General features: G+C 39.8%; 1 protein-coding gene across 9 annotated transcripts in view; it reads right to left on the minus strand.

Moving 5' to 3' along the window:
* Positions 1-13413, minus strand: part of RAPGEF4 (Rap guanine nucleotide exchange factor 4) — a 249197-nt gene that overhangs the window by 45428 nt on the left and 190356 nt on the right. For all 9 annotated transcript variants that reach the window (XM_036421380.2, XM_036421379.2, XM_036421384.2 and 6 more), the window contains 4 exons: positions 13094-13240; positions 10487-10602; positions 7930-8018; positions 4035-4113 (listed from right to left, as the gene is read on the minus strand). In XM_036421380.2, coding sequence (XP_036277273.1) covers positions 4035-4113; positions 7930-8018; positions 10487-10602; positions 13094-13240 — 431 coding nt within the window. The remainder of the gene's footprint in view (positions 1-4034; positions 4114-7929; positions 8019-10486; positions 10603-13093; positions 13241-13413) is intronic.

A 13413-nucleotide genomic window follows, 5' to 3' on the forward strand; every position in this document is an offset into this window, starting at 1 on the left:
TATATAAAATTTCTTGAAGGTTTTCCACAAAACAGTGGTGAGATACCAGATGAATTTTTCTCTCTTCTCTTTTTTCTGTAAATTGAATTTTTTTATAATGAGAATGTTTTAGTTTTAAAGATGACAAAGCTATCTATATTTAGAAAAATGGTGCGGAAAAGTACTTAGTGGCAAAGAAAGATATTCATAAAATATTGTTTAATGACAAAGCATACACAATTATTTATAGTATGAGTCCATTATTATATTTATAATTACAAATCTATATGTTTTTTTAAAAAGACTAGAAGGATACATGCTAACATGTTAACAATAGTAATACCTGGTGAGGTAATAGTTGGTTTTAAAATTCCTTTTAAAGACTAATGGAAGATTGAACTGAATTTTAAGTATAGATTTTTTAAAAGTTAAAGAAACCGGAGATGAAAAGTACAGAAACTGAACAAATATAATTTTAAAAACTCATTATAAAGCACTTGTATTCATCAGGTCAAATCATGTCCCAAGCATATCTAATGAATAGAGACTTTCTCTCATTAGCACATAAAAGGCCTGAAATATTAATGTTAAACAGAATTCTACCACCTTCCTCTGTGCTGAAAGCAAAATTGGAGGAGACACACAATGTGGATTAAGGACAGAAATAAGTGTCAGTAGCTCAAGAATTAAATCTTTTCTATACTAGTAATTACCTTTCTCTGAGCAACTCATAATTTTTCATTATTCTAATTTATTGATTTGGAAAAAGAGGAGTGAAAATACTGACTTCTACATAGGGCTGCTGTGAAAAGTCACATATTAAGTACTTTGAAAACACTCAGCCAAAGCAACCCATTTTAGCGTGGGTGCTTAAATGGAACTTGGTTAAGTATTTTAATATCCTCACAGCCCATGTTAAAAACATGGGGTGAACTTCCTTGTTCAGTTTTACACTGTATCCCCCTGTCACTGTGCATGTGGTGTTACACGGTTTGTGTATGTTGTTTTTGTCTGCCCACCATCTATTTCTGCACTTTCTGTTTTTCTTCATAGGCAGTCTCCCTCCAGTCAAGTGCATCACCTTCCTTGACCAGGATGTCAGCGGTGACCCAAGCTAGGCTAACTGGCCCCTCCTTCCAGAGATATGGGAGGAGATGAGGGCCCAGGATGCATGGAGTAGATTTATCCCTACAGCACTGCCTTCCGTGGCTGCCTCGAGCCCCTTTCTAAGGCCTGGGCTCTTCAAAGATTCCTTCAGTTCTCTGAGCTATGCCATATTCTTCTTAGATTCCTTCATTTGTTGCCAGTCATGATTGTTTCATGTTATTCATAACAACAACAAACAAAAAGTTGCTTATATAACATCTCCCCAGATAGAAAGGGATTAAAATTTGGATCCTTAGCATTCCATAGAAGCACTTGTACATGTATGGCCTTCTGGGATAGAGCCTTTTCCATTTGCTTGCATGCAGCAGGATAAGCTCTCTGGCACGCCCTCCCAGGCATACTGTCCCTGGGCATTACAGAGTGGTAGTTCTTGTTTGAGACTCTTATTCCCAGTATCTAAGGACCAGGTTTAGGCTGCCCAAGAGGCTATTTAAATTAATGAAAATTAAATACAATATAAAAACTCAGTTCACCCATCATAATAGCCCATTTCAAGGCAAGTGGCTACCGGGCTAGCACAGCTGTGGAACATTCCCATCATTACAAAATGTCCTATTGGACACTCCATGGGTTTGCTTTCAATAAATTAGGCCCGCTTTGGTTTTAGCCACCTCAGTTATGCAGTACATTGTCAAGAAATGTTCTTAAATGGTAATTAAAGGATAAGCTTTTAAAGAAACACTGGTAAGTTGTAAAGAAAAAGCCGCCGCACCCAGGCTTGGAATCCTGAGACCTGGGTGAATCATGGCTCTGTCACTGCCTTGGGAATGTCAGTCCATTTTTCTGGACTTGAAAATCCTCATTTGTGTCATAAAGCTAATACTAACCCGATAGACTCGTGTAAGCGCAAATGGTATATTACAGGCCAATGCTCTTAGCATGGAGCCTGACAAATAAGGAATTGATTCCAGATGGAACAGTGGAGAGAACCTAGGTTCCTGCAGGGCCAGGTGTGATGAAGGGGGTCCAGGGCACTAGGTGGTTCAGATGATACCCCGCCACCCTGGGTTCCCTCTATCTACTGGGATTGGATACACAGGCTGGCTCCTCTCCATTCTATTGTTCACTACTCTGTCTCCACCTCCCCTCGCCCCAAACATCATTACTGCCATACCTTCCTACCTAGAATGGCCAGGACTTAAGTTGTTTTCATTTAAAAACAGATGTCACTGGTAACGAATGTTCTCAATCAGTTCTGAAGAGGACAAGCTAATATATGAACAAATCAGAATTTGCAAAAAATAAACTTAGTGTTGGGGGCTCGAGTAGTAAAGATGATATGACTTATAGCCCACAGTACTTCTACCCTTCTTTTGGTTGTAAGTACACTGCACTCTCTTACTTTTTTTTTTTTTTTTAAGTATTTTTTTTTATTTTTGGTGTTTTTTTTGTTTTGTTTTGTTTTTACAAAGAGGGAGGGAGAGGAATAGAGAGAAACATCTATAAGAGAGATACATCAATCAGTTGCCTCCTGCACACCCCCTACTGGAGATGTGCCCATAACCAAGGTACAACTTGACCGGAATTGAACCTGGCACCCTTCAGTCTGTAGGCTGATGCTCTTTCCACTAAGCCAAACTGGTTAAGGCTCTTCTTTTGTTTTGTTTGACTTAAGCTTATCCATGTACTATTGAAAAAATTAGTGTATATTCAATGGTGGTTTTTATTTTTCCTTCCAACAAATCTCAAAGATCTAAGAATGACTACCGTGTATGGAGCTAAAAGAGTACAGAGAGATTCTGAGTATGTTAATCTTTCTTGAGAAAAACTGATTATGAGCCAGAAAGAATATATAAAATATGAGAGTCTCATTAAGCTGTCTTTACTTAGTAAGATAGTTCCCAGGCAAATAAAAACCCAAATTTCACTCTTGCAGCTCCCTCTGAATAACACATTCAACTCAAATCTCCTATCCTCATGCATTCTGTTGACTTCAGAGAGAATGATGGGTGAACAAGAAAATGCGAATCAGGTAGGGCAATTATAATTTTGAAAAAGGAAAGCATTCCCAGTATTGATTGAATTGCCCAGAAAAAAAAAAGCTATTCTCCTTCAATATATTTAACTGCTCACAAAAGGCCAAAGTGTTTTGGGTTCTAAATTTTCGTTGCTTTAAAAATAAAGCAGAATGGGAAAATACATTTTCACATAGTCCCCAACCCCCAAATTGAGCATGTGACTTATTAGTAGTAATATTTACTTCTTTTACTTAATTTACATTTTCTGAGCCAGACATGGTATACCAAGTGGTCAACTCAACAGACTATTGAAAAGCTGCCCCAAACAAACTTAACTTTCAAGCTGCCAAGAAAAACTGCCATTAGAATTTCAAGTTTTATAACTTTTATTAAAGTAAATGTAACGATAATAAAAAAAAATAGCAATGAAGGAATGAATTTGCAGTATCTAAAGGAGAGGTTGGACTAGGACAAATGTAAAAGAAAAGCTAACTCCCAATGATAACATGTCTTTAAGCCAGTGGGTTAGTGGTCTGATTAATACTACAGTTTAGAGGAGGAAAACAAGCAGGCCACAACCCAACCTTCCAGGTATCCTAACAGGTACAATGTCTGCCTCCCAGATTAGTATTACCTAGTAATAAACTCAGATTTTTCTCCATAATTTCTCTAGCCTACCTCCCAGGTATGTATGTTCCTAATCGGTATCACCTTCCTGAGGTGACTTTATTCCCATTTTGCACCAGTAATAAGGAAGAAATCCTCCAACATGACGCAGCAACACCGTGCCCAGGAGAGCTGGGGTCTATGCTGGGGAAAGCACAGCTCTGCCTGGGCCATGACTTACCTTCAGAGGCTGGGGTGAGATAGCGGCCATGTACATATAGGGTGTCTTGAAAGGAACAGAGACTTTTCACAGTAAAAGGATATTGGGCCACCAGGGCTGGGCAAAGCTGGGTATTTGGCATAAAAACACAGTGCATCATAACGAAGTCATTTAAAACAGAATCTGCAGGGGAAAGAAAATGCAAAGCAGAAAAGGAAATTAGGTTCTTAGAGAAATCTTTAGGAAAGCAAATGTGTCTATTCTTTGGTTTTTGACCAATGGTTCTCATATGTTGGCTTGGAGAATTATGGTTTTACTGTACACAGAAGCACTGCATATAAAAATAACACACACACACACACACACACACACACACACACACACACACACATATATATATATATATATATATATATATATATATATATAGAGAGAGAGAGAGAGAGAGAGAGAGAGAGAGAGAGAGAGAGAGAGAAACCCATGGATAGTACTGTAAATGGAAAGAAACATGGACAATATCACCTTTTCTTTATCTCTTTTTCACCTATTTCCAGAGGAAGCATGAAGGATGAGAGGATGATGGAATTACAGGAAAAAAGGTGGTAAGAGCAGAGAATTGGCAAAGATAACAAAAGATGGAAAGGAAAGACAGAGGCTGTGAGTAGCAACAGAAGCAAAACAAAGCTCTTTAGTAGATTAAAATGGTGACTGTCCTGTTGAAGTTGTTTTGAAGGAAGGCAATCAGGGAATGGAAAGGAAAATAAGGCAAGTCCAAAAGATAAGCTTCATTTGTTTCATTCTGAATTCATGCTGATTTTCATCATAAAGACAACACTCTCTAGTCAGCGTTGGTGAAAAAGCATGTGAAGACAGGCCTGAGAGCCTATGGAATCCACCTGATGAGACTTGGAATCCAAGGTGCCATGGGGACTTTCAATCAAGACATGAACTAGTTACTGGCTGAGATTTGTCAAACTCACATAGCTTTTCCAACAGAAAATGGTGAGAAATGTGAAATTCTTAACTATATAAATTAGATAAACGTTACTGTCTATGTTTTAAATGAACTTATATTGGTAAAGTTGGAATCATTGATTAAAGGTTTAACTATTATACTCATCTAAAAATTGAAATACAACATTATGTAAGTTTAAGGTGTACAATGTCTTGAGTTAATACATTTATATATTGCAATATGATTACCACGATGGTTTCAGCAAACGCCTCTACCACGTCCCATAATACCACTATACTCACTAAAATATAAGGGTAAATGTAACCCCAAGCTATCATCCTGCCATTACTCAGCGTTACCAGTCATTTCAGTCCCAGTATACTGAACCAGAGAGGATGCAGATAGAAGTTGTAAAGAACTTTTTAAGTACAAAAGGACTTTGGCTTGTCCAAGTGTGACATCTAAGGTCTCCTTTATATGTTTTAGATATTCTCTGAGGAGAGGGGAGTTGATCCTTGCTTATGAGGGTCCCAGAAGGCCTGTGCTATACAGTAATTCACACTTTGCTAAAGCAGGGACTTCAGAAGAGCTGAGGAGCAGCCAGTAGCATGGCAACTACCCAGCAGCCACATTTCACTAGCGCTTTCTTGTTCTCTATTTGTATATATTAAATGATATTCCTGAGAACTAAATCTTAAAAATCATTTTATACTAAAAAAAAAAAAAAATGATTTCCCAAGTCACGCAGGGACTAGTGCTGGTCCTAGAAGTTAAAAGTCTAGGAAACGAACAGGTGTAAGGCAGAAAATAGATGCTTTGGTAAATTAAGAAAGTGTACTGTCAAACCCAAGGTGCTCATTTCTATGACATAAGCCAGCTTCACTATTAACTCTGTATTCTGTATTGTAAATATATAAATGCCAAGGGTTTCCCACTTCATTGCATCCTTTCGTTTCTCATCATGGGGCCCATCACATTCTCCCCATTGCTAAGCTTTGCACTTAAGATCTTCCAGGATCTGTAGTCAAATGCTTTGGCCTTACCTCCCTTCTCCCACTTCTGTATACAATCACCTAGCAAAATCAAGCTGCTTGACCTAACAGCTCCTATGTCAGTACTGATGTTGCACCTCAGCGTGAGCTTTCCCCAGGCTCCAGTGACTAGATACCAGCCTGTTTTCAGGGCCATTTTGAAGGCTATATTCTTCATTGCCCGATCCCCTCTACTAGACAGTGCTTCTGAAGACTGACCGCATCCTGCCTGATGGTCCAGCTATTTGCACATTCCTTTGTGTCCTCTAGTAGGTTATGAACTCCAGCGAGTGCCTAGTCCAGAGCACGAGCTTAGTGCTTTCCCAGGGAGATACTCAACAAATACGGAGGCAAAAATAGCTGCCCTGGAGCCAGAGAGCCTGGCTTTATAACAATGACTCCCCAATTAACTCACTATATAAAGAAAGATCTCAGATAATCTCTTTATAAAATGAGAAACTGGAATGAAGAGCTAAAATAAGTAGTAATCGGAGCTAAAACACTTTCAGGAGGTATATAAAAATAGTAATTTCCACTCACAGATGGTGGAAATGGACCTTGAACTACCACTGCGTTTTTAGATAAGCCTTTGAACTTCTTTTAGTGAGAAATCTTCTTTCATGTAATTCAGTTTGCTTACAATATTAACCTTTTATTCTGAACGACAGGCCAGTAGCATAGAATTTTTCTTTTTAAGTTGAATGTAGACTATTCCAAAGTTAACACAAGATGGTTCCCAAAGTGGAGAATGATAGTAAAACTGGACACTCAGTTCACCCACGAGATTCATCTCATTCACCCTCCAATCTCTGAGTCTTAGTGAATACTACTGTAAGGCAGTGTTCTGTGTTGAATTTTATCCTCCCAAAAAGACATGTTGAAGTCCCAATCCCCAATACTTCAGAATGTGACCTTATTGGAAATAGGGTCTTTGTAGGTGTTGTCAGCTTGAGATGTGGTCCAGTGTGGGCCCTAATCTGATATGAGTGCTGTCCTTATAAAAAGAGAAACTTTGGAAACAGAGATAGATGCACAGAAGAAAGGTGATGTGAAGAGTTAGGGAGCACATGTGGCAATGAAGGCAGAGTTTGGGTGGTGCATCTATGAGCCACAGACACTGAAGACTGCCAGCTCAAAGCCAGAGGCCAGGAGACGGCCATGGAGCAGGTTCCCCCTCAAGGCCCTCACAAGGAACCAACTCTACCGCCACCTTGATCTCAGGCTTCTAGCCTCCAGAACTGCAAGACACTACCCTTCTGTTGTTTAAGCCACCCAGTGTGAGGTGCTTTGTTACATCAATTCCAGCAAACGAATATAAGTGATGTGTAGACTCTGGGGCAGCCCACGACTCTACAACCACAGACTATTTTACTCCACTGGAGTGAGGTTGTGCCTCTTGTGTAGGCAGTAGCAAATCCTTTATGGGAATAGAAAGAATTTAAATGATAATCTAATAGATGTCTGTAAAGGTGAATTTAAGTGCTAATCCTATGAGACCTGACCAGGAGGCTCAGTTGGTTGGAGTATCGTCCTGAACACCAAAGGTGGTAGGTTCAATTCCTGGTCAGGGCACATACCTAGATGTGGATTTGATCCCAGACATGGGTTTGATCTGGTCGGGGCATGCATAGGAGGCAACCAGTTGATGTTTCTCTCATATCAATGTTCTTTTCTCTCTCTCTCTCTCTTTCAAATCAATAAACATATTCTCAGGTGAGGCTTAAAAGTAAGTGATTACCTTAAGATATGCCTATAAAAGGCTTATCCTAATGTGTATGAAGGAGACTGAGCCATTCACGAAAAACAGCCGGGAATGGATCAGGCAGAGGAGGGTCAGAAGGATCACTTCCTGTGAAGTGATCCTTCTGATCACAGGGATGCTCTTAGAATGTTAATCCAACAACTTCCTTCTAAAACTGTTTTGTCTACACACGCTAAGAATGAACTCGGGATTTTTATTTTACAGTGTTCTGCGCGGATTTAGTGAACACACAAACTGTTCTAGGGATTTACCTGTTGCTTCATTTAAAGCTGGCTCAAGGCGTATTGTTTCTAGAAAATGCTCTAAAATTTTTTCAGGTGTTCCTGACATCACAGTATACCTGGATAAAAAAACAAAACAAACAAACAAACAAAAATCAGCTTTTCAAAAGTCGGCAAATCATTAATAAATAACTTTTCACATATCAAAGATTTTTTTTTTTTAGATCCCAGGAAACCATTTCAACTTAACTTATGGCCCATATTCTCCTTATTGGAAGAGAGACCATGTACTTTGCCAGAGTTACACAGGAAGACAATGAAAAAACCACAAGTGGAAGTAGTTACTAAAACATGACTCTTTTTCCCTACATGGAACTGAAGTAGATTTCTTGGAGAGTAGCTCTGGCATGCTGGGAACTGAACAACTCCAGCCTTGCTCTGTGAGGAATGAGAAGCAGCATGTGAATCCCAGGGCAATTCAGGGCAGGCTCGGGGAGCTGAGAGGGGAAGCGACAGTAAACTAGGTTACCCATATATGGGTTACTTGTAGCGAAATTTCAGTCCCACAGTGGATTCCCCTGCCTATTTCTGGAATGTTCTGTCTTTTCCAACTGTACATTGGCATGTGCTTTGGAAATACAGCTAAGAATAAAGCAGGAGAAAAACACACACACACACACACACACACACACCCCAAAACCCAAAGACCAATGAGCAAACAAGCAAACCCCAATAGCATCTGAATAGGCAATAAATCAGCAACAGAAAATTCACATAATTTATTTCAATGTCAAATATATTTTTGGGGAGGTGTTAATTATTATTTCAGAAGATCCATCTATGCCGCTCTTCAACCAGCATTAAAATTGAATGTGGGTTATTTCCAAGTCATATTGAAGATGGTAACCAGACAATGAATGAAAACTTAGAGGCAAAATACATTAAGGTGATATAGGGCTCTATTCCAAAATTCAGTCTTTGCTTTTCTGCTTGGCATTTCATCCAAATCAAAACGATAGGGAAGAAAGACAACAATGAAAATAACAGTCTCTTATGCTCATAGAGCAGTGGTAGAATTTGGCTCTAGGAGAATTCCTTCGCCTTCTCACCAACATACTTTCTTGTCTGAGACCTTGGAGGTAGTGTGTTGAAATCCCAAGAATTTCCTTAACATATTAAATCTCAGGGTTTTAACCTCATGCCTGAGGGAGTGAAGAAGAGGTAGTTCAACATATGACCCTCTGCGTGTGAAAATAAAAGGGAGAGCGCACGAAGCAACACTGGTATTGAATGAGGTAACAAGCGCAGTCTACCTGGAAGGTAACCATTAGCTAAAACTATTCTGTGTCAGCCCTGGTCAGTATGATGAGTGGCTAGAGTGTTATTGTAATAAGGGATTATATAATATATTCAAAATATACTATGGGTATTCTATAATATTTCTTCCCAACCTCCTTGTAAATATAATATGTCAGTTCATCCAGATGAAAATATCTGAGCTGTAGGCTTTTAGTCTAAACAATAAAAACTTATCAGTGATGGTGGTGAGTTTCCTGATTAAAGGGAACACCCTGTTTACATGGCAAAGAAGGAAAGATTACTGGGATGCATTCCCGTTTCAACGAATTATTTGGTGACATTTCTTTAGCTACAGAATTGCTCTTTTTATTATCCTAAGACTGGAAATTAGTCCTTATTTTCAAAACAAGATTCTGTGATTTTCTATAATTTCTTGGAGCTACATTTCCTATTGTATTACCATCCAATTGTTGGTACATTTGATGAAAGGGTCTCAAGTAGGAAGTTGCTGCAAAGGATGGAACATGCACATACTGTAAAGACTCGAGTCTACAGAGCTCCTGAGAAGCAAGTACCCTTTGGACAGAGGAGGCCAAAGGATGCTTCTAGGCTCCAGTCAACAGTCTATCTTACATTTAAATCTGGGTTTCTGTCAAAGATGTTCATTCTGATAACAATATGAAAACACTTCTTGAAAAATCCTCCATATGAAATTCAAATACCAAAGGGTCTCATCACCTAGGCCAGTGTTCAACAAACTGGCTGGCAAGCCACATTCGGCTCTTTGGCCCCTTGAGTGTGGCTCTTCCACAAAATACTGTGGCCTGGGCAAGTCTATTTTGAAGAAATGGTGTTAGAAGAAGTTTAAGTTTAAAAACTTTGGCTCTCAAAAGAAATTTCAATCTTTGTAATGTTGATATTTGACTCTGTTGACTAATGAGTTTGCCGACCACTGACCTAGGCTCATCACCCTTGAGCTGCCTGGCATTTCTACTTCCAATGTTCTCTCTGATGCCTTCTGTTCCAAAGCTATCACAGTTGAACACTGTATCCAGAGAGCATTTTTAGAGCAAGGGGATATTCTCCGCTAGGCAGCACCACGCTAAACACAGTGCCAGAAAGGGATACATTATACTGAACAAAAATGTGTGATTAGTCAATAGAGAGAAAAAAGTCACACACACTGCTATCTCCCACAGAAAGGGAGAACATGCTATTGTGGAAATGATGATACCATGTGAAAAGGTTAATCATAGTCTGGCGATTGCAGCGTTGGATGCAAACCTACTTTTGCTGAGGCTGTGAGTTTCCTTGATTAGAAGCCCTGCTCCCTGCTGGGACCTTCTCCAGCACCAAGACATCTTGGTCGTGTTCTTTCAGTCTGACAGTGTTCGCCTCAACGTCCTGCAAATACAAATTACACCACATACAGATGCTGCCATTTTCTCAGACAATGAAAAAATTTTTTAAATGCTTCAGAAACACATTTGGTGCTTGTGATGCTAATTGTTGTGTCTACAAATTAAGTCATTTTCAAAGTCAAGGGCTGGAATGGCCAGGGAGAGGACCCGATGAGGTTTAGGCATGTGGTTTTAAAGCTCTGCTTTTACTTTCGATTCAGAAAATCAGTAGAATAGAGAGGAGTGTGGCTGTGCTCTGAGAAACTTTTGGGAGAGGGTCGTATAGTGGGAAGATAAGGGAGCAAAGCATTTATTCTTTATAAAAATACTAGAGGCCCAATGCACTAATTCGTGCATGGGTGGGATCCCTCAGCCTGGCCGACGATCAGGGCCTATCAGGGCTGGCTGGCCAGGAGGAGGGGCCACAGGAGGTTAGCTGTAGGAGCACACTGACCACCAGGGGGAAGTTCTTGCATTGAGCATCTTCCCCCTGGTGGTCAGTGTGCATCATAGCTACTGGCCGGCTGTCCAGTCATCTGGTTGTAACGGTTGCTTAGGCTTTTATATATATAAATGTGGCCAATAGCACTTATCTTCAACCAAATTCTTTCATTCTGCTTTTCTCCTGAGGACGTTTAGTTTTATCGGGAATGGTACTTTTACTCTCTAATCAAAAGACCATTTTTGTTTTACAAAATCAGTTTGAAATGTGTTAAAAACATTTTTTCAGTTATTTTGAATAATTTTATAAATCACATCAGTGATAATGGTCCTTATGTGATTCTTTCAAATAATTTTTTGGCTAAATGTAAACTCCATATGTGCAGACCTCAAATAGTTCAAGTTTACCTCTAAATTTCAATGTCAGTTTAAATAATTAATTTTAAAAATGTAGTATGCTTTATCTCATCATTTGGTCCCCACTTGAAAGAGATTAGATAAGAACCACGTCAAATTCCAAGTGTTATTTTTTTTCTGTATTATTCAATGGTATAGTTTTTAGTGAAACTAAAACTTTCCATTCATACCGAGACCGGTTTGGGGACTGAAGGGTCCCGGGTTCAATCCGGTCAAGGGCATGTACCTTGGTTGGGGGCATATCCCCAGTAGGGGGTGTGCAAGAGGCAACTGATTGATGACTCTCTCTCATCGATGTTTCTAACTCTATCTCTCTCCCTTCCTCTATGTGAAAAATCAATAAAATATATTTTAATAAATAAATAAATAAATAAATGAATGAATAAATAAATAAATAAAACTTTCCATTCAGAGAATGCATTCCTTAAACAAACTTTGGTGTCAGAAATTGTGACACCAAAGGCAAATATTGTATATAAGGCTGTGTAGTGATAGGTGTCCATATCTAAGGAATGGAGAATGATGTTAAATAATGTCAAATGTACCAGAAAGAATAGAAGCTGCAGTTTGGACTTTCAGGGAGGATTGACAAAGATGCTAAGGGTGGGAGAGACAGAGAAGAAAGTCTGCTGTGAGCCAGCAGGGAAGGCAACAGAGCGAAGTGATCCTAGAGGGACCGTGTCTCAGGGTGAACTCAAGCTAGGGAGAGATGCAGTATGGGTCACCTGAGAGAAATCAGCTGGATTGTTCTTCCCAAGGGACCAGGGACTGGATGGTGGGGAAAGGCCAGGGACCATCTGTTCTAAAGATCACCCACTCTCATAAATACCTTAACAAGCTTAGGTTAGGCCTGTGGTCGGCAAACTGCAGCTTTCGAGCCACATGCGGCTCTTTGGCCCCTTGAGTGTGGCTCTTCCACAAAATACCACACCCTGGGTGAGTCTATTTTGAAGAAGTGGCGTTAGAAGAAATTTAAGTTTAGAAAATTTGGCTCTCAAAAGATATTTCAATCATTGTACTGTTGATATTTGGCTTTGTTGACTAATGAGTTTGCCCACCTCTGGGTTAGGCCCATTTGCAGAGCCAACACTAAATGCAATTACTCTTCACGTACTTGCTAAAGTCTGAAGTTCCTTTAGTGTGAATCAATTTGATATAAAACACTTGAAATAAAAACACTTGGTTAGAGTAACCACGATTAACATTAATTCCTGCTAAAATATAATCACTGACTAAATCAGGAGAACATGTGCTGTTATAGAAAGGCTCAGATTTGGGATGAGGTTAGAGGTGGAGACTAGAAAGGTTTAGGATAGAGAAAGACAGGGGTCAGGAAGGTATCACTTGGCCATTTGCTAAGGCAGTCCCTCTACGTCTTCTGTTCTGATGGACCAGGTCAGACGTGTGCCGGTAGTTTGGTCTAGCCTGGCATGTCCCAGGTGCAGTTTTCCTGGAATATCCCCTCTGAGCCCAGAATGCCCGGCAGCACAGTGAACATCCCAGGTGTGTGACCAAGGCTCTTCGTTCCTAGAGCATTTATTAATCGCTGTACTGCTCAATTAACGTGACACTCAGATCTCTTCTCTGGCAAAAGGAGAAATGGGATGCCTCTCAGCCTCTTTTTGCCTTGGACTTACCCTCAGAATCCGGTTGAAATCCTCCTTGTCTACTCTTAAGAAATGGCAATTATCTTCTCGCAAAACGATAGAGGCAGCTCTCGGGGCATCATTCACTAGTGCCAACTTGCCAAAATCATCTCCTTCGTGCAGGGTACAGACCACACCCTGCAGAGAGCAAACATTCAGATGAAGATGACCCAAAATGGAGCCAACACCCACTCACCTCATGCCTCAAGACCCTGTTCCCCTAACACACAATACATAAATGGGCTTTACCAGGGATGCCAAAGAGGAGTCACACAATTAAACTGTAATGTTTCATTTTCCTTTCATTGAGT

Source organism: Pipistrellus kuhlii, unplaced genomic scaffold (assembly GCF_014108245.1).
Source record: "Pipistrellus kuhlii isolate mPipKuh1 unplaced genomic scaffold, mPipKuh1.p scaffold_m20_p_7, whole genome shotgun sequence".
Lineage (NCBI taxonomy): Eukaryota > Metazoa > Chordata > Mammalia > Chiroptera > Vespertilionidae > Pipistrellus > Pipistrellus kuhlii.